This window comes from Eurypyga helias, unplaced genomic scaffold (genome assembly GCF_000690775.1).
Source record: "Eurypyga helias isolate BGI_N326 unplaced genomic scaffold, ASM69077v1 scaffold3831, whole genome shotgun sequence".
NCBI lineage: Eukaryota > Metazoa > Chordata > Aves > Eurypygiformes > Eurypygidae > Eurypyga > Eurypyga helias.
Window position 1 is genome coordinate 7,198 of NW_010232623.1, and position 25,050 is coordinate 32,247.

At 41.1% G+C, this 25,050-nt stretch overlaps 1 protein-coding gene across 1 annotated transcript in view; it reads right to left on the reverse strand.

Moving 5' to 3' along the window:
* The window catches only part of LOC104516933 (DDB1- and CUL4-associated factor 5), a gene marked incomplete at its 3' end in the record, with an annotated part of 58,357 nt that overhangs the window by 2,881 nt on the left and 30,426 nt on the right, over positions 1 to 25,050 (reverse strand). Inside the window, exons 6-7 of the mRNA XM_010161442.1 lie at positions 23,326 to 23,539; positions 8,196 to 8,262 (exon numbers count right to left, since the gene is read on the reverse strand). Of these exons, the coding sequence (XP_010159744.1) occupies positions 8,196 to 8,262; positions 23,326 to 23,539 (281 nt within the window). The remainder of the gene's footprint in view (positions 1 to 8,195; positions 8,263 to 23,325; positions 23,540 to 25,050) is intronic.

A 25,050-nucleotide genomic window follows, 5' to 3' on the forward strand; every position in this document is an offset into this window, starting at 1 on the left:
AATGCAGGTGGTAAGGTACTGGAACAGGTTGCCCAGGGAAGTTGTCAATACCCCCTCCCTGGATGTCTTCAAGGCCAGGCTGGATGAGGCTTTGAGCAACCTGGTCTAGTGGAAGGTGTCCCTGCCCAGTTGGACTAGATGAACTTTAAAGGTCCTTTCCAACTCAAACCATTCTATGATTCTATGAAGGAACTCCAAAGCTTTCTGCTTCAATATTAAGTTCCTTAAACTCCTTTTAAGCTGTTAGCAATTAAAAAAAAAAAAAAAATCAGAGGAAGCATCGAACTAGAACATACTTCACCCCCCTTAGATTAAAGGTGAACTTCCCTACAAAGCCTCTTAAAACAACTAACTGCCCAATTCCAAGAAAAGTCCCCTGGGAGCAATCACAAATCTTATCAGTCACCTTTTTCCAGTAGTACGAGAGGTTTTTAATCATTTAACCCAAAAAGTATTGACTCCAGCAATACTCTGATAACCTTTGTGGCAAATATAATAGACTGTCCCAGAACCTCATTTTTGGACAACCCCTTGCCTGATGCAATTTTAGTCTACCAACTCCTATGTGTTTAAGCAACATCCCTAAGGAAGTGCTTAATGAAGAGTCTTCCACATCCCTAAACCAACAGTCGTCCCTTCACGTTGCAGTAGCCCAGCAAAGCTGGTATCATATGACATGAGCATCTGCGTGGCCTGTGTCCAGACTTGTCTGGAAGCCCCCATGTGTCTCAGCAGAGGCTTTGCTGCAGCCATACAGGTTCTAGCCATCTCACAGCAGGAGTTAAGTTTGCTCACGTCTGCTGGCAAAAAAAGTGCATCTGTAAGTGGAGGTTGGCCATCTTCCTTTTCTGCATGTCATAATTTCTGATTTTTTTTTGCCATCTTCACTTGAACTGGTATTTTTATTCATATTGTTTCAGCAGAACTGATCTCTGCTATCCCAACAATGCTCAAATTTTGCTTTTGAGTTTGTTTGGTTTTTGGTTGGTTGGGTTTTTTTAGGGCATGGGGTGTTTTGTTGTTTTCTTTTGAATTCAGCAGCATACACAGGTCCTCCAACTGGTTTGGCATGGCAGCTTTTATATTCTTAGATAGTTACCATGTGTATAAGCAGTGTTTATACACATAAGTAAGCTAATGGTTTCTGTTATTAACAATATTTAAAAAAAAAAGTCTTAAAGTCTTCAGAAGCTAATTATACCGATTTTAGAAGATTTCTAACTTTATAACCTCTAACTACTGGAGGGAAGGGATAGAGATACACCAGCTGGTTTTGCAACACTTTCCAAAAATTGCTGTGCTTAAAAAAAAAGCTCTGCGTAGTGGTTTAGTGTTCCAGCTGTGCTGGTTGACTTTTTTTTGGTCTGCTTTTACTCGATACACCAAGTGAAACATCAATAAAATCCCTCTTCCTCTACACCCTGCAAGTGCGTGCTCGGAAGAGAAGCAATACAAAGTCTCAAAAAATTCTTTAAATAATATCCTACTACAATATCTGACCAGCTGGAAGAAATAACTTATAAAAGGCTGAATCTGAAGCATACATTTTAAAACAGATTTCCCCTACATACATTTGACAAGAATACCATGGAGACACAAGGCGTATCTACAGACAGAAAGAAGGAATACTACAATGCTTTGAAGTAGTAGATGTCTACTAAGTTGCCAAAGTGATCACTTCTTGGTTTGCTTTAATGCATTACGTTTTTAAAATTATGCTAATGAAATCTTCAATCATGCAGTTTTGTAAATATTTATGCAAATGAGTTGACATTTCACATATTAAGAACATGCTGGATGGTACCTACCAACACATTTTAAAAACCACTAGTAAATCATAATGAAGGAGAGTGAGATATTTGGACAGAAATCTGACTTCCCATGCACAAATTGCACAACACATAGCAATGTTCTAAAAATCCCAAACCAAAACAGGAGAATGAATTATTTGAAAGATAAGGAAAAAAGGGAAGTGATATATTATTAGGAAAAGTGCCCTAGTGCAGAAATCCGGCATGAATGTAGAACAGCCTCTAAGCTGCAATGTTCCAAACATTTAAAAAAACCCTGTCAAGTGCCAGAGAACTTGCTGGGATAAGAAACAATCCTCCACTGGCTCTGTAACAGAGGAATTAAATGACCTCATTAAGAAGTCATTTCTATCTAGGACACTGAAAAAGAAGTCCCACTGGTTGTTCATATAAGGTAGAAAGACGTTCCACAGACTAAAGCATAACTTCGTACAAGCCTTGTGAATTACTCAAAGTGCTGAAAACTCCTGAGAAGAACCAGATATTTGCAGCTGCTGCCAGTGTGCCATAGCATGCCATTCCACTGTATTACTTGGCACTACAGTAGAAAGCTCATTTTAATTTAGTTTTCATTAATAATAATCCAGGACATATTTAGACAGTAGGTTACTGCCCTGCATTTGAATCCTATGAGGTCACGATGCGCCAACAGAAGCAAGATATCATAGTTTGGAAAGCAAACACACAGCATAATGCAAGCAAATAAGCACAGCACGTAGGGCCTCTGCCTTCAGTGCGGCAAATTATGTTTAGGCTCCTTAAAAAGTCTCTTTCTGGTCCCTCACACCTGTATTTGTTTCCTGCAATGCATGCCAGCAGGTGGCTTTGCTCCATGGAGACCCATCTGTCGAGAGGCTGGATTTAAATACAGGCACTCTTGAGAGCACAGGGCCCTGCAGCATCTCTTCCAGTGGGATCAGGAATCTGACTCCAGCTCTGGCTGCAGCCAGAGTAACATCCAGGTTGCAACAGCAGCACAGGCAAACTGCCTTTGGTCACATCAAATACCAGGTGAGAGCTGCCAGGGCTGGCCAAGATCCTTTCTCCTCCTTGCGCAGTAAGAGGAGACGGTTTGGAGGAAGCACCAGGGGACTCTGGCTTAGTACTTCTGCTACTACACGTGGAAGCAAAAGAAAACAGCTCCCCCTAAGAAAGTTGCTCCAACTCCATCTGCAGACTGCTTCCTTCATCACCTTCAAACCCACCTTCCACCTCCCAGGCCAGTTGGAAAGACCAGCATGACCTTGCAGAGCTTTAGCATAAGCACAGGCAGCAGTGGGCTGGCAGCAGCATCTGCCTTGGGCAACCTGCTCTTCCAGGCAATCCCCCCCTTTGCCGAGCCTACGCCTAGAACCAGCCCCATGGTGGCCAAGTACCTCTGCAGTACTAGGCTCCACAAGCCAGAGAAGAAAAATTCATGTTTAAAACACCTGAAGAACGTGCAGAAAGCTGTAGTGGTAGTGGCTATTTTTGGATGTATATTTTCTCCCTTCTTCTGTTGCTGCTAAATACCTGCCATACCTATCTAGGCCTTATCTATACTGACCCTCCCACCGTTGTTATCACCAGTAAAGCTGAACAACAATATGAAAGCTGAGACAAGATTACTACAGAAATAAACTTTGGCACACCCCAAACTGTAAATAAACTTTGCCCAACTCTGCCCCTTCTCCTGGTCTGAGAGACGTTGCTCTTCCAGTGTGCTTAACTGCATAGACTGCGATCGTTTTTACAGTGTTCCTGGAACCGTGCAAACTACCACCACCAACTATGCTTTCTGAACAGAAAAGGAATTAAATAAGTGAAATCCTCAAACAACCGATAGTTTGGTTTTCTTTTTTTTTTTTTTTTTTGGCTTTGGGTGTTGGGCATTTTTTAATGGAAGTGTGGTGTGAAAACTGCTTGCCTGTGCATTTCTTTTGTACTGGTAGCCTGAAACATATGCAATACAATAAAGAGAAAGGAGCTTTGGTACAATTAGATAGCCAGTTGCTGGGGGATTAAGGCTTCTCCAGTCTCTCCCAGTGCTCAGTGTCATCTTCAGCGTTCCAGTGCTAAATTAGACATTAAACATGCTAAGGCCGGTAAGAGAAACACTCACGGATGCTGAATCTTCTACTACTTGGTTACAGCACCACAAAGCACCCAGCACCAGCTTGTCTTCTCATAGATGCCATCTAGCCAGGACATTTTGACAGGTTGCTGGTATTACAGTCCACATGACACAGAAACCAGTCTAAATTCCACCAAACACATGAATACTCTTCTGTACTGCCCCACCACTTACTTGCTGTGATAATCAAACAGCTGTCCTATAGCACACTATGGCCAACACTGACCTGAAGGACGAGACAAACTACACTCCTAACAGTAAACCAGCTTTGATCCCATGACTACATGTCAGAAAAAAATCAATTTGTTAAAAAACACAAACCTTCCAGAGCATGCTCCCTATTGTGGCAGATGGCTCCGCCTCCCCCATCCCAAGTGGTATGTATATGTGCACATATATAAAACCCTTAAAAAGAGCTGAAGACATTAAGAAACACTTAATCATCTATTATTCATCTTCACTTATCAGCCTGGAACTCTGAGAACTTAAACCACAAGCTGTCTCCAACGAGATCGACATTTGGACAGGGTTAAGAAAAAAAAAAGGGAAGAAAAATTGCATGAGTTCTGCTGAATATTGCTGCAACTAATTTAGTAACTGGACCACAATGACAGGCCCTTCCTTGCCAGCAGTTGCAGTCAAGGGCACAATTAAGAAGAGGTTTTGAAATGCAGTTTGCCTGTTCTGATTTAGTGAAGTTTTTCAGAAGTCTGGTGACAGCCTGCTCACGTAAACCGAAGGATCCCCAACTGTCTTCTCCATCGCAATTAAATACCATATCCCTCACATAGCATCTTTGAGCAATATTTCAAAAGCAAGAGACAAGCTCTGAGTTGCAAAGATGATTCAGAATAGTGGGTGAGGAATGCAAATTCCATTTTGCAAAACATTTGGTTTACTAAGCCCTCTATTACCCCACAAGACAGGTCAGGTTCTGTCTTGAACAGGGATTCTTTACCAGCTAAGAGACCATGTTTGTAGCAGTCAGGTTTAAATGCTGCCTGAAGTGCTTGCATCTTAACAGTCTTGCTGGGCAGGTCATGTAGGCAGACATCTCTTCTCACTTCCAGCTTGCCTTGGAGTCAAGTAAAAGCTGTGGAAATTCCAGACTGCTTTTCTTCTGCCAGACTGATGTATTAATTTTGCTAGAAACTCTGACTCTGAAGAACACCAGGATATATGCTTAGAAGACGAAATTGGCTTACAAATTCACCAAACAATCGGCAATTACTTCTGAAGCGCAGTGGCAAGTTGGGCAGCACTTGGATGGAGAAGAAAGTGGAAAAATGAGCAAACTATTCCATCTTCAAAAAAGGGCAAAAGGTGTTTAAAAAGCAACCAAACTTCTGGCATAGGAAATCCTGGCCTATTCAGAAGATTCCAAGGTTGTGGAGGAAGACAGCCAATAAAACTCTTCAATAGGATAGCTTCCTAAGCAATTTAGGAAATACCTTTTTTTCCACAGATCTCCCCGCCCCAAAGTAAATCTTCTCTAATAGCTGGACCAAACAAAACTACTGGCACAGTTTCCAGCTGAGAATGAATGACTCAGTGCAACCTACTGGCAAGACACCTCTAAATTAGGATTATTTGGAAAAAAAAAAACCCAAAAAACCCCAAAACAACACCAAAAAACCATACCCAAACAAACTCAACCCCAAAAACCCACCAGCAGAATTTGTTCCATTTTCCTGATAAAATACCAGCACAGGTAACCACATTCCTCCAACTTGAAATGGGTTTGCAATTGCCTGACTGGTGCGTTCCTTCCCACTTTTCTTCATCTTTTGTGTAGTAATGTCACTAACCATTATTTAGCTAGTCCGTGATGCACCTGTACTTAAGCAAAATAACCTATTTCAGCATTGTTGTTAAGGATGCAGCTCTGTAAAGAGATTTAGGCTTGCACAAATGTTGCTATTTACAAATAGCTGGTATGATTTAAGGGAGTTGTATCATAATATTTATAGCAACACAAGGTCTGAATTCAAATGGAAGGTAGAAATCAGTTAGAAGGATATTTTTATTTGAAATACCAACCAACAGTACAGGACATTACATCATCCTGCCTAGTTTGTACAATATTTTAAACGAAAGACCACATTCCACCCCCTCAGATCACAGACCCAAAGAAACTCCTGTTTTAAGCTAGAACATAAGAACAAGGAGTTTTCCATTGAAGCAGAAGCTTTCCAAGGTCTCCACATCCCTACAGCAAGACTCTTTCTCCAAGAAGAAAGCACAGGAACCTCTGTAGCTGAACAATTATTCTCAACCACAGGATGAGATTTAAGAGAGGATGTTTCATCACATTCAAAACAGACAAAACCTTTCAAGAAGAGCTAAATGAAGAAAAGAAGAGCTTCAGTAAGGCTGTCACAGGTGATTTGGATGGCCAGTGAGGTACTTGCCACAGAAGCCAAATCTTTAGGTCTAACAAAACAGAGCTCATGAGTTTTGCCAAAAATGTTTCACTAACAGAACTGCTCAAGTTACAAGGCACTGGGACATACAAGTTCCTACTACAGGGTCACCCGGTCCCATTGAGTAATCACTGAGAGCAATTGACATGAAGTAATTCATTTTGTAACTGAGATGTTGCAAGTGTTCCTCAAGTTAGGAGAGCCAGAAACAAGAAAGCTGACGGAAACACCTATGACATTGTTTTATGGTAGTTCTATCTATCACTCTTTGTGCAAAGGTCCCAGATTAAAAGTTTGTCACCTGCAGCAGCCCAGGAAAAAAGTTTTCAAGAGTATCACAGTCAGATAAACATAAAATCTCAAATCCAGAATTTACAAATGGAGTCAGGACAAGTATAGTAACATGCACAAAATGTAGTTCTGTAGTCCACACACAAAAACTTACAGATAAATAACTCATTTAAAAATATGTAAGATTTGTTTTAACTAATAGGAAATTCCTTAAGTAGTAGTAAACCAGTGTCAAATGTAAAAGGAAATTACGCTATTTAAAAGGAAAGTAGGGAGAAGTCTCTATGAACCCTACACAAAGACAGAAAACCAAGGAACTGGCATACTTAGCAGGACCATCTTCAAGATTTCAGGACTGAAACATCAAATGTTGGTTAAATAAGCAATCCAAAATTAGAATGGTATTTTCCTCAAAACTCTGCTGTTAACCAAACCCTTTTGTGCTGGGTTTAGTCGGAAGCCAGTCATCCTCTCAGCTGTGGATTAAAGAGCTGTGATTAACAGCCATTGAAAATGAAACAAAATATTTTCATTTACCTTTAACGCATCTTGTAATTTGCTCTCACTAGTGCTAAAACACCTGTGACCACAGGACAGCACTCAACTATATTTAATACCACTAAATTGTACAGTTTAAATTGTCAGAGCTATTAAAAATAGTACATTTCCTGATGTCTTGAGTCTTTCAATCAAGATTCAACACCCTTCTAAAAGAGCACAGTGATTTGTTACAACAAAAGAGATAGGCTGACATTGTATGGCTTATAGTGTCGTATTTCCAAACCCTACACAGTGCCAGAAGATACCAAATTAGGCGCTGACCAACTATGGCATCCCCCACACATCACTGCCCCACTTTTTTTTTTTTTACTCCTAACACCCCTCTCCTACAATTTCATACAGACTTAAGCTAGTGCTGTTTGCTTAGCACGTATGCCTTAGCACAGGAAAAGCTCAGAAATGAGGCAAAAATGGTCATTTCCACTAGCTGACAGTGCTTCTCCATCCCGAAGTAAAAGCACATAACTGCTCTGCATTAGAAATCAGTGGGAGGGTTCTAGTGTAAGAGGAAAGAAAGAGGGGAAGAGAGCCAACACACTGGAGCTGTAAGGAGCAGCCTGCGAACCCAGCACCACTCTATGCTGCAAGCTTCATTAGGAGATGAAATTTCTTAGCAACAGATCTTAAGTTCTTCAGTGAACTCATATCAGCTCAGAAGCAGCATAGTTGGTTAGACAAGAAGGAAGACAGACACACCCTGCTCCAGACACAGCCCTTTCTCTTCATCAGCTCATCTAGAGGAGTTAAACGATCATTATAATAGAAGAGAAATAAAATTAGCACAATAAAAGATTCAAATGGCATTGGCCACTGTTATCCAGTCACTGGATTAGGCATTTGTAAACTCTCCCCACCCAGCTTTCATCAGAATTACTTTCGATTCAGAGGCTGAGAACAGCGATTTTTCAAAAAAACAAACTAGCATTTGTCAAGATGCCTGCCTGGCCTGCCCTGCCCCCTCCCCCTCCCAGCTCAATTCCAAACAATAAAACTTACCTGCTTCTGGATCTGGAGGAATCCTCCACATATACAAATTGAAGTCATCAGAGCCAGAAAGGATGTACTGTTGGGAATAAAAATAAAAGCAATTTATCACAAAGCATCACCTGAATTATGTTATTTTATTGTCGATCTAATTTCTCCAAACCAAAAATGAGAAAAAAAGACAGCTTGTATCATTTGTTGAACGTGGCTGATCAACTTATCCTTAAATGGGGGTGAGGTACCAGCACAAGAATGTCGTATGCATATACACAGACCAAAATTCAAAAGCATGCTTCACATATCTAATGCCTACTGCCCAAAGTGCACCGTTTCTTTGCTAAATAAGGCTATGGATTTTGGTTGGCTTTAATACAAGCATGTCTAGATCAAATTCTACTATCTTGCAGCCTGCAACTCTGGTCTTTTCTTAGTGTTAAAGCCTTTCATCCTTTTTTCTCTCATCTCGTGAGCACTGAGGAAAACTCCAATCAAACACATACCTATGAACAGAGCTAGCGTGTCCGTTACACACAAGCACAACATGTCTGGCTCATCCATCTACTGAGACCATCAAAAGTCAGTCACTGAGGATAATCTTGAACACTGAACAAAACCAAAGCTAGACATTCACTGTCAGCAAGTCTCGAGCGGTTTAAAAACAAACACATTTATCATACTGTTAATTTTTTTCCTGGTTATAGTTACTTGGAAAGATGGAAGGCTGCCCTTTTTCAACAGTGCATAAACGACAGGCAATCTCTTTATAGTACAGAAGCTTAGGCAATATGCAATTGGAAGTAGCTCAATATACTACAAACATGCACTGGAATGACAGGTGACATTTGACATGGTAAAAAGGTTACGCCTCTCAGTTATGAGGGGCCACAAACTGTGCCTGGTCTCCAAATACCTCTTCTCCAATAAACTGTACTCCCGGTCGTTTATTTCTCTCCCTAACCAGAGGTGAGATGACACATAGCGGGACCAAGGGCAGATTCCAATTCCAGTTACGTTGGGGTGGACAGTGTAAATCTCTAGCTCTCAATTGACTTGAGGCTTCTGCTTAATTAATACAGTCAACAAGTTGGGGTTTTCATTTTAGTATTATTAGGGCAGAGGGAAAGGAGAAAAAGGAAAGAAAAGGAGCAAGTTTGTCCCTTTTCTAACCTTTGACAAGAGACAAATTCTGTTTTGTTTGGCTCAAATATAACTGTTTTCTGTCTTTCATTCTCCAGGGATACATAAATTCATCAGGCAAAGTAACCATCAAGCAGTAAGAAGTCCTGGAATAACACAGGACTGAGAAGCAAATAAACAAAAAATATATATTAACATGGAGAAAACTGCTATGAATTTGCATATATTCTGTTTGCAATGCTAATTATGTTCGTGCAGTGTTTAGATGTTTCCAGCCACAAAAATGCAATAACCAACCACTGAAATCCCTTCTATGTTTCCTGCTATCACAATCCATTCTTTTTTTTCCTCTTATTTTTAAGGACATAGGATGTGAGTAAGCACTTATGAATGCAATTCTGCTCATTTTCTGACAGATAAGAAGCACCGATCAAACAAAGGTTCTTTTAAAAACTTGTGCACACTAGTTCTGCATCACTCACAGACCCATCCTTTCCAAGCCAGAAAGTTATTTCTACAGGCCAACATGTTCAAGCACTCAGGCAGCTTACCTCTGCCAAACTGACCTGACGGTGCCAGGAGTACGTGCTTCCCTTTCATTCGACGGCTCATAAACGTTAGCCCACAGCAGGCTGAGCCACTGTGCCAAAACTACGCACATTAGGGCTCATGCAGGCAACCTCCCAGCAGTCAGAAAGAAAGCACCTCTAATGTGTTTTGTTACACAAGAAATGCTACATGGAAAAAAAGACCAGTCTAAAGTTATGAAGATGTTGCCAACTGTTAGTATTCATTACCAAATCGTGTGGTTGAAGCAGCAACTGGTTTGCCTACGATGTGGGGAAAACTGGGGACTTTTAAAGCAGCTTTCTAGCTCAGTATCTTGAATTTATGACCACAATGCCCTTTTTTTAACCAAACAAGTTCTAACAACTCCTCAGTATATGAGAGTCATTTAGCACTTACATCATCAATCAAACAAACCTACCGCCAACGACAGGCCCCCAAGTGACAGATTTCAGATATCCTGCACCAGGCACACAACACAGAAAGACACACGTTACGTATATGCAGGGAATGAAGTGCCTGTGAGACTCTTCAAGTCGAATTGCAAGCTGATTCGCAAAGGAACACACAGTGTATCCTTCAAGACTCAATGGCCAATTGTCTAGGAAATCTGGTGGATCATTGCTCACTGAACCAGAACACAGTCCCTGCGAAGACCACTGATCTGCATATACTCCTTCGGAGACAGCAAAATTCAGAGCACCCTTGCAGCGATAGGACTAACGGCAATTTGACTACACTGTCAAGAGTGTAGCCAGAAGGTCAAGACAAGCAATTATTCCCCTTACCTGGCACTTTTGAGGTCACACCTTGAGTACTGTGTCCAGTTTGGGTCTCCCGATATAAGAGTGACACTAATGAATGGGGCAGAGAGCAGAGGAGTGTCGCCAGAGCTGAAGGGAAGTGACCTGTGGGGAAAAGCTAAGGGAACTGGCCTCAGATAGCCAGAAGACAACAAAGTGAGGGGACAGAGAGACCTCAACAGTCTCCCACTGTCTGAAGGAATACAGACAGGGACAGACTCTTCTCAGAAGCATGTAGACATTCAGGAAGCAACAGTCACAAGTCACAGCAAGTGAAATTCCAGCTGAGCACAAAGGAACAGTGTGTTCAGGAGGAGCGTAACAAACACAACTCAGCCCCAGAAAGGTGGGGCTTTAAAAATCTCCACCCTTGTAAATTCAAAGTTTACCTGGACAATACCCTGAACAACGTGATCTGACTTCAAAGATGCTCTGCTCAGAGAAGCAGCTTAAGTCAGATGACCTCCAGAGCTCTCTTCTCATTCATTTTTTTCCACAGAGTACAGAAGTAAAAAGGAAAATAATTGTCTTGGTGGATTGTGGTTGGTTTGGGAGTTGGGGAGTGGGAAGGAAGCAGTGGGGCAGAGGTGGTCAGTGTCAGGAAGATGGTCACCTGAAACCTTAACGCTCCATCCCACATTACAGCTTCATGAAAACTCCAATGTGAAGGCAACCTTAGGCCACACAGACAGAGGCCTAAGGTGCAGTTCAGCACACAGACTTGCATAAATTCAGGTGGTCACCGCTTGAGGAATTTAAAGAAAGAAATTGGTAAAGTATCAAAGGAGTCCACAAAACTACAGAAAGGCTGAAGCTGGAAGGGAACTCCGTAGGTCATTTGGTCCAACCCCCTTGGCTCAAGCAGGGTCACCTAGCGCTGACCTCCCAGGACCATGCCCAGATGGCTTTTGACTGCCTCCACTGGCAGAGCTATTCAATCCAACTATCTCCAGTTGAGATAGCTTCCACTTGCATAAACGCACCATTAAGCTCTTCGCTTCATTACAGTTTTCTAGCCTAATGACATTTGTACCAATCAAATACACTTGGCCAAAGTATTCTGGAGTGAATTAGGAGAAAATTCTGGAATGAATTAACAGAAAATAAGTAGGAACAAATAAAGCATCTGCCTTGCCATTTCTGAATAGTTACAAAACAAAGCTCAGCTCAGGATCTGAGCAGTTCTGAAGAAGTGCTTACAGGTTTAATCTTGCAACTGTGACAGCCACCAGTAAGTGCCAAAAGCACTCATTGATAAAGCCATCTATGCAAGTTTGATGTTGTAAAGCAATGGGCTGCGAGTTGCAAACTTTCAATATAAATTTAAACTTTATTTCAATAGTTAACTCTGCCAATAATTATCAGAAATAGATCATATCCCATAAAATATCCAACTATTTGGTATCTCTGCCATCCCGCTGCTGTCACTGTAGCAGCCAGCATTCTTTTCTACCCTCCTGTCCTGTTAGGATACCTCTGCGGTACATGTTCTCCTGCTGTTCTCACAATATAGAACTGGATCCCCAAATGCATTCCTTTTGTCCTTTTCCTTAGGACCAGGTGATAGGGGCCCAAAAAGTAGAACATGGCTTTTCAAACAGAGACCAAGAGACTGCCAGAAGCACAACTTCATAACTGCAGCTATTGCAAGAAATTTGTGCCAGCTGAAGCTTCAGGAGTGGATACCCAAGCTGCTAAAGCCAGAAACATGCCTATTCTATGACATTTGAAAAAGAAACTCAATTCCAATTAGCGCTCCCTGCACAAGACAATGGGAACCCAAGGCCTCTGGAGAGCCCAGCTGGACTGACGGTACTAGGACATTTATGTTTACATGATCATCTGTGAAATTTTTTTTTTGATAGATTATTAGTATAAAAATAAGCTAATAGTTCTCCACACTAGTTGAAAATTGGAGAATAAGGATTGATAAAATGCAAAAGTCCAGTCCATACTGCTTGAAGAGTCAAAGAAACAACTGCAATGAAGTGCACCAAGCCCTAGTTAATAACGCTGAAATCCTGAAGGAACAGAGTAGACTTTTTGAAAGGAAGGAACAGAAAGGAAAGAAAAAGAAGGGGTTGGGGTGGGGTAGATGAAAGAATGCATATACTTAGAATCATAGAATCATAGCAGGGTGAGGGTTGGAAGTGCCCTTAAAGACCATCTAGTTCCAACCCCCCTGCCATGGGCAGGGACACCTTCCACTAGACCAGGTGGCTCAAAGCCTCATCCAGCCTGGCCTTGAACCCTTCCAGGGATGGGGCATCCACAGCTTCTCTGGGCAACCTGTGCCAGTGCCTCACCACCCTCTCCGTGAAGAATTTCTTCCTGATATCTAATCTAAACCTCCCTGTTTTCAATTTATACCCATTACCCCTTGTCCTATCACTACAGGCTCTTGTAAAAGGTCCCGTCCCAGCACCCTTGTAGGCCCCCTTCAGATACTGGAAAGCTGCAATGAGGTCTCCCCGGAGCCTCCTCTTCTCCAGGCTGAACAAGCCCAATTCTTGCAGCCTTTCATCATAGGAGAGGTGCTCCAGCCCTCTGATCATCTTAGACTCCTTACTACTTAGACTCCATTTTAGTTGTGGCCAAGGATTTTTGGTCCTGAGGGGATGTGCAAAACATAATTCCTAGCAGAGGACCTTCTACTGACTCATTTTAAGAGCAAAAACCCAGATAATCAAATCACAGAGGCAAAAATGTCCATTCATAGTGAGAAGTAAATGGCTAAGCCAGTGCCCACTCTCCCTCCTCGCGCCCTCCCCCGGAAAAGGCAAACTCCAAGCAGAACATAACCCCAAGAACCAGTGTGGCGCTGAATTCTGAATCAGACCAGACACCAAGCGAGGAGCTCAGATGTCTGCGAGGAGAGACCAAAATTAAAACCATCTGCTTCATTGTCGGCATTTTTGCTGCTGTATCTGACCAGGGCTTCGGAAATCAACATTCACAATATTCACGTGAACATAAGATTAGACAGAAAAACAGTTGCTAATCATTAATACCGGAGTTTTTTTAGAAGGGAAGAATCAGCTTCTGTCTAGCTGTTAGCAACAATGACAGGAAAAGACTTCCAGATGACTACAAGCTGCTGATTCACAAGTTTGCCTTAGAAGGAAGAAAACTCTCAGGCGTGGTTAGACTCTGCTGCTGGAGAAAACACAAATTCAGTCTGAGCTTCAAGTACGCATAAAATGCTTAAAATCAACTATCATCAGAAATCTGGCAGGATTACTTCGGACTAGCGCTCCCCACTCATTCCACTGTAACTCTTCTCATTTTCTCTCTCCCCAAGGAAATTACAGCAGTTGATAGAAATAAATGGAGATCTAATCTGCTGCTGCTATAGTCTCATAACAGTAGCATTAGCAGTGCATTTTGCAGAGTACTACCACTCCGGGGAATTTATTTTCGTTCTTACCACTGCCAGTTTGAAAGCTTTCAAAATCCCACAAGCGACGTTTCCTCGGATGCTGCTGAATATGGAGTATTTAAATAAAATTGTATTTAAATCAAACCTTATTCTACAGTTTCCAACACCCACATTTCCTGTTTCCATAAAATTTCCTCTTACTTATGACCTATATCTGAGATGTTTTTAGGCTTTTGGCCCTAGACAAGGGACCAGTAGACATGGATCATTTTTCCAAAAGTATCAGCAAGTCTTTTGAATGGCCCTACTAACATACAGGAGAACAAGAAGAATGTAGGAAAATTTGTCTTGAAAGCACAAACCAAAAAGTACAATCACCATATAAATGGATAAATGAGATCATAGGTGATGGTACAGAGACAATTGAAAAGTGATTTCTGCAGAGTTACTAAAAGGAAAATGCTTGTTAGAGACTCAAATTCCATGCTGCTGCTTACAGCTTTAGTAACAAGTCAGCTCTGAAGGAGACTAAACATCTTAAACCTCAATTCCCACTCATTTGAGCATGTCTGTCCTTTCCTCAGAGGGGCAAATGAAACTTGGGGCAGAAAAGATCAGAGTAGACAGGATTTTTCTCAGGCTTCTAGTGAGCTGTCCCTTAGTTTCTTGAAGTAACGCAAGATCCACAAGCTGGGGATGAAGCAGAGGCATCCAAACTTGAAAGAGTTCTGGTGCTTTGCACAGCTCCTTGAAGAGGCAGGATGTACAGTCCCTCCATATACTGCCTGTAATATAATATGACCCACGGGTAGGGTATAGGCTTTTCCTTTTTTCCCCGTGACAACAGATAAAGAATCTGGATTGGTGGCAGCCTGCTAGGCTGAAGTCTTGACTCTTCTTGAGCATATGAGAAGAGCTGCCTTGCACATCTCTGTGGTGGGATATGCACTGAGGAAAACACAGACTGACATGAAGCATCACTGAAGTCCGGAAACATTATTTGTCCAAGAGAGACTGAAATTCATAGCAATCAGCACATTGAAGAAGGAATCCACTTACAAGAAGAACATAAAAAAATGTGTATTTTTCCAAGGAGGAAAAGTTTCCTAAGGAAACAGGGCTTATGATATTTTGTTCTTTGCGGCATCTCTCCATCTCCAAGAACTTAAGCCTAATGACCAATTTAAAATTTGACAGAGGACGGGAGGGTTCCAGAATTATGCGTTGCCTAGAAATATTCTTTTACAGTCGTGCACAGAGAGGAGAGAGGGACCCTATCAGTCGCCACTAAGAGCAAAGCAGTACCATAATTACACCCCCCTACTATATAAGGAAACCCGAATGGGAACTCATCCTTGAACCCAACAAAATCCCAATGATATCACCACAACCTGCTTCTCATGGAACTATTTCAAAGATATTAAGAAAGCAAGCTATAAATAAATAAATGCAAAGAGTAGGAAAGGCCACCTTATGTACATATATATATTTGTGTGTGCTTGTATGTATATATAAAAAAAATGTTGCTATCATGAACACCAGTCTTGCTATACATTATATATTTTGCATGAAAAGTGTTTGACAGAACACAAGCAAAATACTATTTTTTTTAGCTGCTTCTGGGTCTTCTGTGATGTCAAGTCTGCTCTACATATCTTCCTTATAGATAAGGCTTCCCCTGTTATGTTTAGATTGGTGATTTAGATTGGATATCAGGAAGAAATTCTTCATGGAGAGAGTGGTGAAGCACTGGAACAGGTTGCCCAGTGAAGCTGTGGATGCCCCATCCCTGGAAGTGTTCAAGGCCAGGCTGGACAACCTGGTCTAGTGAAACATGTCCGTGCCAATGGCAGGGGTTTGGAACTACCTGATCTTTAAGGTCCCTCCCAATCCAAACCATTCTATGATTCTACGAAATCCGCATTTCCTGCAGGTAGAAAACCCACAGTTTTGTTTTCAAATCATCTTTCTATTGTTAAGAGTACCTACTGACCAGAGGGGAAACAAACAAGGAATCAGCAATACAATACAGCTTGTTTGAGATGGGCAATACAGAGGAATAAATAAGACAACAGGATGTCCCAGAGAACTGAGTACTCCTTTCCTTTCCTTAAAGAATTAAGAAATAAACAACAGTCAATTGGTCAAGAATTTCCATTTCTTTGTGATCTCTGATCTTTCTGTGGGCTATTACCCTTAAGGTGATGAACCTAGGTTTTAGCATAGAGTTCCCACTGAGTACAGCTTGAAAACCTACTCTAATGATCCCTGTACCTCAGGCAGGTAGATATGTTCCCACCTTTATCCCTTGTGCCACCATCAGCGCCATGATGAAGTAGTGGTCTAGTTCAGAAGCTCGAACAGTAAACCCCCATCCAAACTGCAATCAGTCATTCCATGTAGTTGTTCTCCTTTAGGTATTTCAGCCAGCTTTTACAAGGGTCAGGTGGATGCCAGTACAGCCCAAGTACAGGCCCCCCAGCCTCAGTGGCATACTGCCCTGTTTGTACCCTCCAACTGTGACCCCAGTCAGAGCAGCTGCTCTTCTCCTTTTAGGAGCTCTTGGACCAACTACTGAAGTTGCTCTCCCCATGCCAGTTAACCAGGGTGCAGGGTCAGGAAGACCTAAGGAGCAGTGATCTGCATAGGCCATTGACCTCTTGCTGCTGTCACTGAATGACAAAACCTAAAGTAAGAAGAGACATAACTGGGAAAACTATTTCTAAAACGTGTTTTGGAAAACTTATGGTTAAGAAAAGCATTTACCTACAAGAAAGGATACATATAAATTCTTTATCTTCTCCTTTGTAATAAATTCTGGGGTGCAAATCATATCTTTTGTGCAATATTTAACAAATTTAAAGACCGATTCTCAACTAGGGCTCATAGCACTGTGGTATTAAGAAACACACCTGCTTTGAAAACAGCTGTCTTTTTTCATACTATCTGGGACAGCTGCTTGCAACCTGTACTGTTTGAGACTGTTATTCAGGAAAGTTGAAACTGGCACAAAAAAAAAAAAAAAGACCTTAAAAGTTTTCCATGTCAGCCTGACAATCAAGCAGGTACGTCCAAAGGCTTTTCACAACAGAAACTTTGTTCCTCGGTGAGAAGCATGCCTATCTCATGAACTGGAAAAAGAAAAGCTGTGACACAGCAGACTGGAGAAACACAAATTGCTTCTAGTACATAAAATCCAAAGCCAAAAATTCATATTCCCACTCCCTAAATCCCTAACCTTATAAGCAGCCAACTCTGTGGGGCAGTTTTAAATGCTTACAGAAGCATCGTGAGGAACAATCCATCAACGCTTTTACAGCTGCCTTTTTGCCATACAGAAAAGCCATAACAGCAATTTTATTTATGAAAAAAGCAACTTAGAAACCCTTACTGCAGATTTCTACGGCAGGGAAAATATTCCTGTTATGTTCCAAAGAAAGCAACAACCAGCTTATCTGAGCGTATGAAGGGGACTCTTCTATACATGTCTGAAACGGCATACAACCCAATTGCTCCTGTTTTCTTCAGCCATCTGTTACTTTGCTTTTTCAAATACACATTAAATCAAATATTCTAGTCAAAATTCTTCCAGAATTCACAGGGGTGGGGTTTTTTCCAGTATCTAGACAAGGCCTAGTTTAAACAGCTCAACAAGAAATACCGCCAGTGCAGCACCTGCTGTCTGTCATTTAGTAAACCACAGATCTCCTGTGATGCACCTATAAGGAACCTCAGACTCCTGAATCCCTGCTGCAGATAAAGTTATCTTCATTATGGGTCCCTTTGGGCTAAGGCATTACTGTCCAGAGGTCCAAAAACCTGCCCCAAGGGCTTACAGAACGCAGAAGCAGAGCGAGACAGGAAATGATGCTGGCAGGATGCCTCGGGGAGTGGGGGAAGAGATGAGCAGCATAAGAAGAGTTAAAGAAAACTCCCAGTCCCTTCTGTAAAGACCCTGACTCTGAAGAGACATTTTCAGGATGACCCTCCCGTGTCAATTATCAAAAGGGATGGGAAACAAATAAATAAATAATTTCACAGCCAGACAAATTACTCATGTATTCTTTTTATATGTATATAATGTTATGCATATAATGTTATGTAAAGCGGGCAAATTTAAACTGCCACTTAGATAAAGTAAAAAACCCAAACCAAAAACACACCACAACAAACCAAAACAAACTACCACCTCATCAGTAGTTCTTGGAAGAAGCCAATTTAAGACAGAGTAAGACAGAGTAAGACAATTTTCTTTTTATCCAAGCACAGCAACATACTCGCACACTGACTGCTTTTCATATATTGAGAAATACTGACTGCAATTCATTAAGAAGTCTTCTGTGCACAGGAAACTCACAATATATTCTATAGAAGAATAATTCCCTTTCTTTTTTTCATTTTTAAAGCTAGACATTGGTAAGTACTACTTCCCGAGATAAATGGCCTTTCAGTTAGCTGACACAAAGGAGAACACAGAAGAGAAGTTCTATTTCTTTAGAAAGGCAATGCACAACCATATAAGGTACCTATATAGCTAGGAAAGGTGACATTCATGCAACCTATACACCTATACAGTTCTTGGAAGGGTTACATTCATGTAATAATTCTGTCCTGCGAAAAACTGGGTTGTCCCTAACCAGGGCTGCTGAGCACACAGACTTCAGCACGCTGAAGGCTGTAACTTTATAGGGAGTTGGAGCAGCCTGCGGTACCGTGAGCAGTGCATTCCTGAAACTCTCCTATACCAGTGTAATGTCAACAGAAGAGGCTGAGTGGTGATGTAATGTCTGAGAGTATGCCAGAGTCAAGGCACTTTTTGTTTGATTCACAGGGTGCAAGTTATTTCTCCCTGCCCCCACCTTTTTTTTAAAGCGGGCAATAGGCAGTTGATTTTACAGCTACAAGCATTATAGCGCCTCACATTATCTGCACAGTGGAAAAAAAAGTAATGAGCTGATAGCATGCATCATTGTGACACAGGCAACAATTCTTGAGCAGGAAAAGCTTTTGGTCTATTTTAGGTTGTGGGGGGTGGTGTATGGTGGTGGTGGTGGTGGGGTTGTGGGTCTTATTCTGCCCATTACCATGGCCTCTGAGGCTCCTACACTTAAAAATGCATTTGGGTACCTGAAGCCTTTCAATACTACCTGTATCCTCAGATGCAGGAATATACTTTCCATACCAGTCTAGCAACTAAAAATCCTTAGTATTTAAACAACATTTCCCAAATTCGAATGCTGACAAGAAGAATGGAAACTCCCCCAGTACTCTGACACAACTTGAGATTCTCACACATTCTGTGATTTGTATGTAAACAAACACTTGTGCACACTCACACTAGGGTGAAGCCAGTGGGAGTTAGGTGCATAATAAACTGCCTTTCAAATTCTGGGCCTGGATGCCTGTAGCAGAAGGATAGATAAATTATGCTCTCGGATAAATCTCTATAGCCAACAGAGGGAGTGGGCAGCTGAGCGTCACTCTTGATCCACCTAGTCTATCTTATCCAGCCTCCCTTCCACAGCTGTATGACTCAAGTGATCTCATGGATAACGCCAACAGCATACAATTTTGAACACGTTTATCTACCAGCATCAGAGCTCTCCTACAAAGGAAAGAAAAATTGGGTCCTGTGAATGAGGTCATTATACTCATGACATGGACAAAAGGCAGAGTTTGGAGAGGAGCAAAATAAGGCTATTACAAATGGGTGCAATTGAAACACCAGCTAAACGTTGCCTCTCAAGCTTTGGTAGTTGTAAGAAACAAGTAAAGTCAGACTCTGGTATTTCTAGGAAAAATGCTTGCATATACTGTTTGCTGATTTTCAAATCAGGTTCACAAGGACTAGGGCAATAATGCTTTTGGAAGAAAACTACAGTTTGCAAGGACACAAGAAGAAGCAAAGCTGATTGTCCTCCAAGATCCCTGTCACTCAGCTTGTGCTACAACCCACACACCCGAAATACCTGCAACAACTCAAAACTACCTAAGCACTTCAGAATGTGTTCTTTTAAACTTAAAAGAAAAATCATTGGGGTTAACAGGTGAATCTTTCTGAGTTTTGCTTCTTAAAGCATTAATGGTATTTCATTCTTTGTTAAGAGGTTTCAGCTTAGTTGCATCACAGATGCTCCAATAACACAAGCTGCTGTGCAGATCACTGTACACCTGCTGGCAGCAGGCTCCCCTCTAGAGTGACAAGTCAGAGGAGTCCTGGATCCATGTCTTCTTGTGTTCCTGTCACAATCTGTGGGCACTAAGAAGACAATACTGAGAAAAGCTTACTATACAGAGCCTAAACCCCAGCAACAAACCAAAGTGTCCTCCAACTAGTAGTCTGGTTTATTTGTGCAAAGAAATTGTATTATATTAACACACATATCTTGTCAAAGTAAGGGTAACACATCTGATCGTGATGGGAACTTAAGTGTTTAATTTCTTAAAATATAAGGGGCATCTCTAAGAGAACTCCTAAGTTGTGTGCTTGCAGCTCGCAATCTGTCCATTTTTGCCACACGAGAATAAAACAGCTCCATATGGGACATGGGGTTATTTACCTTCCCTCCAGATTTTCACCACTGTGTTACAGCAAACCTCCAAAGGCAAGTTCTAAGACACTAACAGTTGTGGGTTTTTAAACCTTGATGGTTGTGATCTACAGGAAAACTTCCTGCGAGTAAGCCACTTCCCATGCACAAACTCCACTGAAAGATTAGCAAAGGCTGTAGTTGCATGAGGAGCCGAGTCTCAGGGTGCTGAAAGGCCATCGCTCACCCACCCTCTGATCCCTTCCTTATGTTGCGTTCCAATGCTTGCCAGAGCCCTCCGAGTGTCAATAGAAGTCACTAACCCAGAAAAAGAAGTAAATGTTTCTGTCAGGATAGGAAATGGAATCAGTGAAAGGTCTTGCATGACCTTTGCTGGATAAGAAAGGCCTCTCCCTGTCAGCAGTTCACTTCTCCCAACGCGGCTGCATTCTAAGTACTGATGAGTTAAGGATATCCCCTTTCTTGCTGGGGTTAAAATACAGAATCAAAATGCAACTTTAACAGGTGAACTAACTGTGCAGACAACACAATAGTTTTTGAAGACAGGAGAGTCACATTTTTTAATTACTAGGTTCTGTATGAGGTATTAAAACCTAACTATTTAAGGCAACTTAAAAGAGATAAAAAGATTAACTCAACAGTTTAATAAAGATGAAAAGAAAAACGGAAGGCAGAGAAAAATCAGAGGTCCAATGAGAGAAAATTTCTGAAGCCGTCCTACCACAAATGCCACTCAAAATTTGAACCCAACTTTCTTATCCTTAGATCCCTTCAAATGAGCCTTAGCACATACAAAGTTTTGATCCTACAAGTAAATACAAGCAGGGAATTCCATAAATGTCACTTAGCATAGAGCTCAAATTAAAGATTAGTTATCAAGCCAAAGGACAGAGTTATTAAATGGGAGTCGGGGCTGGAACCAGATTAAATTGGAAACATATTTATTGTCTTTTTCTTTTTTGGTGAATTCTGATTTGCAAGGGGAGTCTTCAAACATTATTTCATGCTCACAAAACCCACCAAAAAGCAAAACCATACTAGTTGTATAGAAGGGCAAAACTCAAACAACATTAGGAATTTTTAAATTCATCTTGTGTGTCTTACAGTAGGTTCCAACTCTAACCTTCTTTTCTAGATATACCCGGAACTGGAATTGGGGTCTCTGTAAAAGGCAGTCCCTAAGGACTACCCTGAGTACCCTGCTGAGAGTCCTAATCAGCTGAATTTGAGCATTACTGAACAGACATATACACTTGGCATTTTCTGCAACATCATTATCCTTTTTCCTTCCAGTTAGAGGATGGCTACAAGCAGGTATCTAGATGTCAAAGTCCACATCTCTCTAATAATCCATATTAAATTTCATCTTCCCTATTATCTTCTTATAGCATTTATAAAGGAATATAAATGTCTTTTGCTCTGACTTTCAACTGGTTAGTAGCATTATGCGCTGCTGCTTACCTGAACAGAAAGTCTGTCAAGCCAAAAGAGTATCAAGTTTTTTAAAAAATGCAGGCTTCTGGAGTACTGCATCAACCCAATACAGAACAGCCATATTCTTCCCATTAAAATAACACCATATCCACAAGAAAATGACTTCGAAAGCACAGCAACAGACACTAAGGCTTTCATCTAGATCTCCAGCAACAGACGAAGCTAAACTATACGAGTGTACACAGGCCTACTCTGACTTCCAAAGAAGAGAGTGTCGTTTTAGGCTAAATAATGGACCACAAGGCATCATCAGCTTTATTCTTAAACAATACATGTGTTTGCCCATTCTTTATTGTAAACCACTCCATTTTTAAAGATGATTGCATTATTGCATTTTCATACTCCTGCCAAAAACTCAAAACCACTGCTCAAGTTCAGTGACATAAATGTATTTCCTACTTGCAGTCTGAAAGAAGCTCAACTCTGCCTCCTGCAGCAGCAGCAATAGAATTAAAGACCAAATTCTTACTGCAGGGATTTTATTGATGACAGCAAAGAAATTTTCAGATCTTACTTCTATACTGTCACGGCTTGAAAATACATTTTTTGTCCTTAAACAGTGTTAGCGGTTGTTAAATACAGCTGTCCAAGGACAATAGCCAGCTCTAGAATCACACAAACTGCTGTTTTGTTCACTTGATTCACCCTGTGTGACTTACTTCTTCGTGATTAGTAGTAGGGACAGATCTGCCTCAGTGAAGTAACAAACTATTCCTTCCTAACCGCCTGCTGTCACCACTTCTAGAATACTCAACTATAAAGACAGAGTATGATCCAGTAGTACAGCATTAAAGGAAAACATTATAAATTGAAAATTAAATAATTTGAAATAAGAATCAATAATTCTGCAAATCCACAATATTTATGTTTTGTGGGATTGCCTCTACTGCACCCAGTAGCAATACTGAACTGAAAGGAAGAGGCTTCTTTATCATACATAAATACTGTCTATTCATGGTTCTAAAATCATATTAATTGGACCTAAAAAGCCTTGGCAAATATTTGTCTTGCGAATATCACTTTCCAAACAAAAAGTGCTTTGGTATATGTTTTTCTTCTTTCAGAGTCTACATTGCAAAATAGTTTTGAAGTAAGCCTACACGTGTCCTGCCTCCTGTTTTATCTTCTGAATCAAGAAAAATACACCCTTACAGAGGTGTTTTCAAACACGGCAACTCTGAAGACCTGTGACAGCATTGCTTGCTTATTACCTGATCACGATCACCGGCAAAACAGCAGCTCTTCATAGTACATGAGTTGAAGTACCCTTGGTTGTCAAACTGGAAGACAGGCAGCCGGCAGTGGATGTCATAGAGGACTGGGGGAAGGCGCCGACGCAGTGCCAGCAGCTGGGTTCCATTGCTGTTGAACCGGACGCTCATGGCACTCTGAAGAGAGAGGTTCCCACCATAGCGGAGCAGCGAACTGGGGAAAGAAACAATACAACTGATGAAGAACTGCTTAAAACACAGAAATCTCTCTTTAATGTTACTGAGTCATTTCAAACAAGCCCAATAAACTACAACCTTATTTAATTTCTTCTTCAAAGCATCAAGTCCTGAACAAACTTGATTCAAAACCTTAATGACAAACCATCAAAATGCTAAGACTATAAATCCTTCAGAATAGTAAAATTAAAGGCTGCAAGTAGTTTTGCTAATAATAAATACATTTTCTGCACAGGAACAAAGTCCCACAGAGTAGCCATAGCTTCAAAAAGGCCAGATGTCTGCATTTGAGACTGACCTTACCAGCGCTCGGCTCTTTTTGGGGGTGCCTGAATCCAGCTAGGCCAAACTTTCCACTCTGCCCCCTCCTGCTCCGGCACTGGATGGCATTTTCCCCAGTTGTAGATACCCTGACCATTATCTCACTTCTTCTATTTGCATTTCTACAGGGCATCGCAGGATGTTTGAATGCTGCAGTATGTTCCAGCTGTCTTAAATAAATGACCATCTTAACACAGGTTATTGCAAGAAATGCTAAAATAAGTCATTTAGCTAATCTCAAACTTGCTTCATCTAAAAATAGTGCCAAGAAGGCAAGACAATTATGCTACCATGTGACGCTATTACCCAAAACTCTCACGTGGTTGAATTAGCTAGTTTCCTTGTCCCATGTAAGGCTGTGTGATCAGAGCAGCAGGGTTTGGATCAGTTCTTATTGACATATACAAGACAAAACCAAACTGTCACAAGTTTCCAGGCTCTCTCTTTAAAATGATAACAGAACATGGAATTTGTTCCACCCATGAACCTACACATAATCAAAGCACATCTGAAATTCACCTTGCATTTGTAGGGGCTTTCTGGTTTTTTTTTTTCAAAAACTTAATTCAATACCTGTACTTGAAGCGATTGTGTGCATGGAAAGAGAGACAAAGAAGGAAGACATTTATCCCTTTTTTGTACAGTTAACACTAACTTCCTTAAACAGTACCAGAGCTCGACATTTTGTTAACAGGTTTTGAGCAATCCCCATCAAATCTCGTTAAAGGCCTTGACTTTTATGCACCTTCTGGACCAGACATGCCAGCACAGAATTTGCAGATTCTAGACAGAAGTTTATTCATAGATTTTAATGCAGTATACTTTCTGATGTAGCCCTCTGTCACAACATTTGTAAAAAATGAGTCACTCCACACAGATGGGAAGCCGCATTCCATGCAGGTTGAAGCACGCATTATTACATGAGATACTGTGAAGTAAAAAACTATTGTTCCTAAGCCAGAGTTAAACAAAAAACAGAGTTAAGCAAAATAGAAAACTCCACATAATGAATGCATTAGAAATAGACTGTACATACTGCTGTCACACACACTTCGTAAGCCAAACAGTCAAAGCCAGGGTGCCACAAAAGAACCAAAAGTTGCATTTTCAAAGCCAACTTGTAAGAGCTTCAAGCTGGGCATCAAAACTTCTGAATGCCTGTGTCAG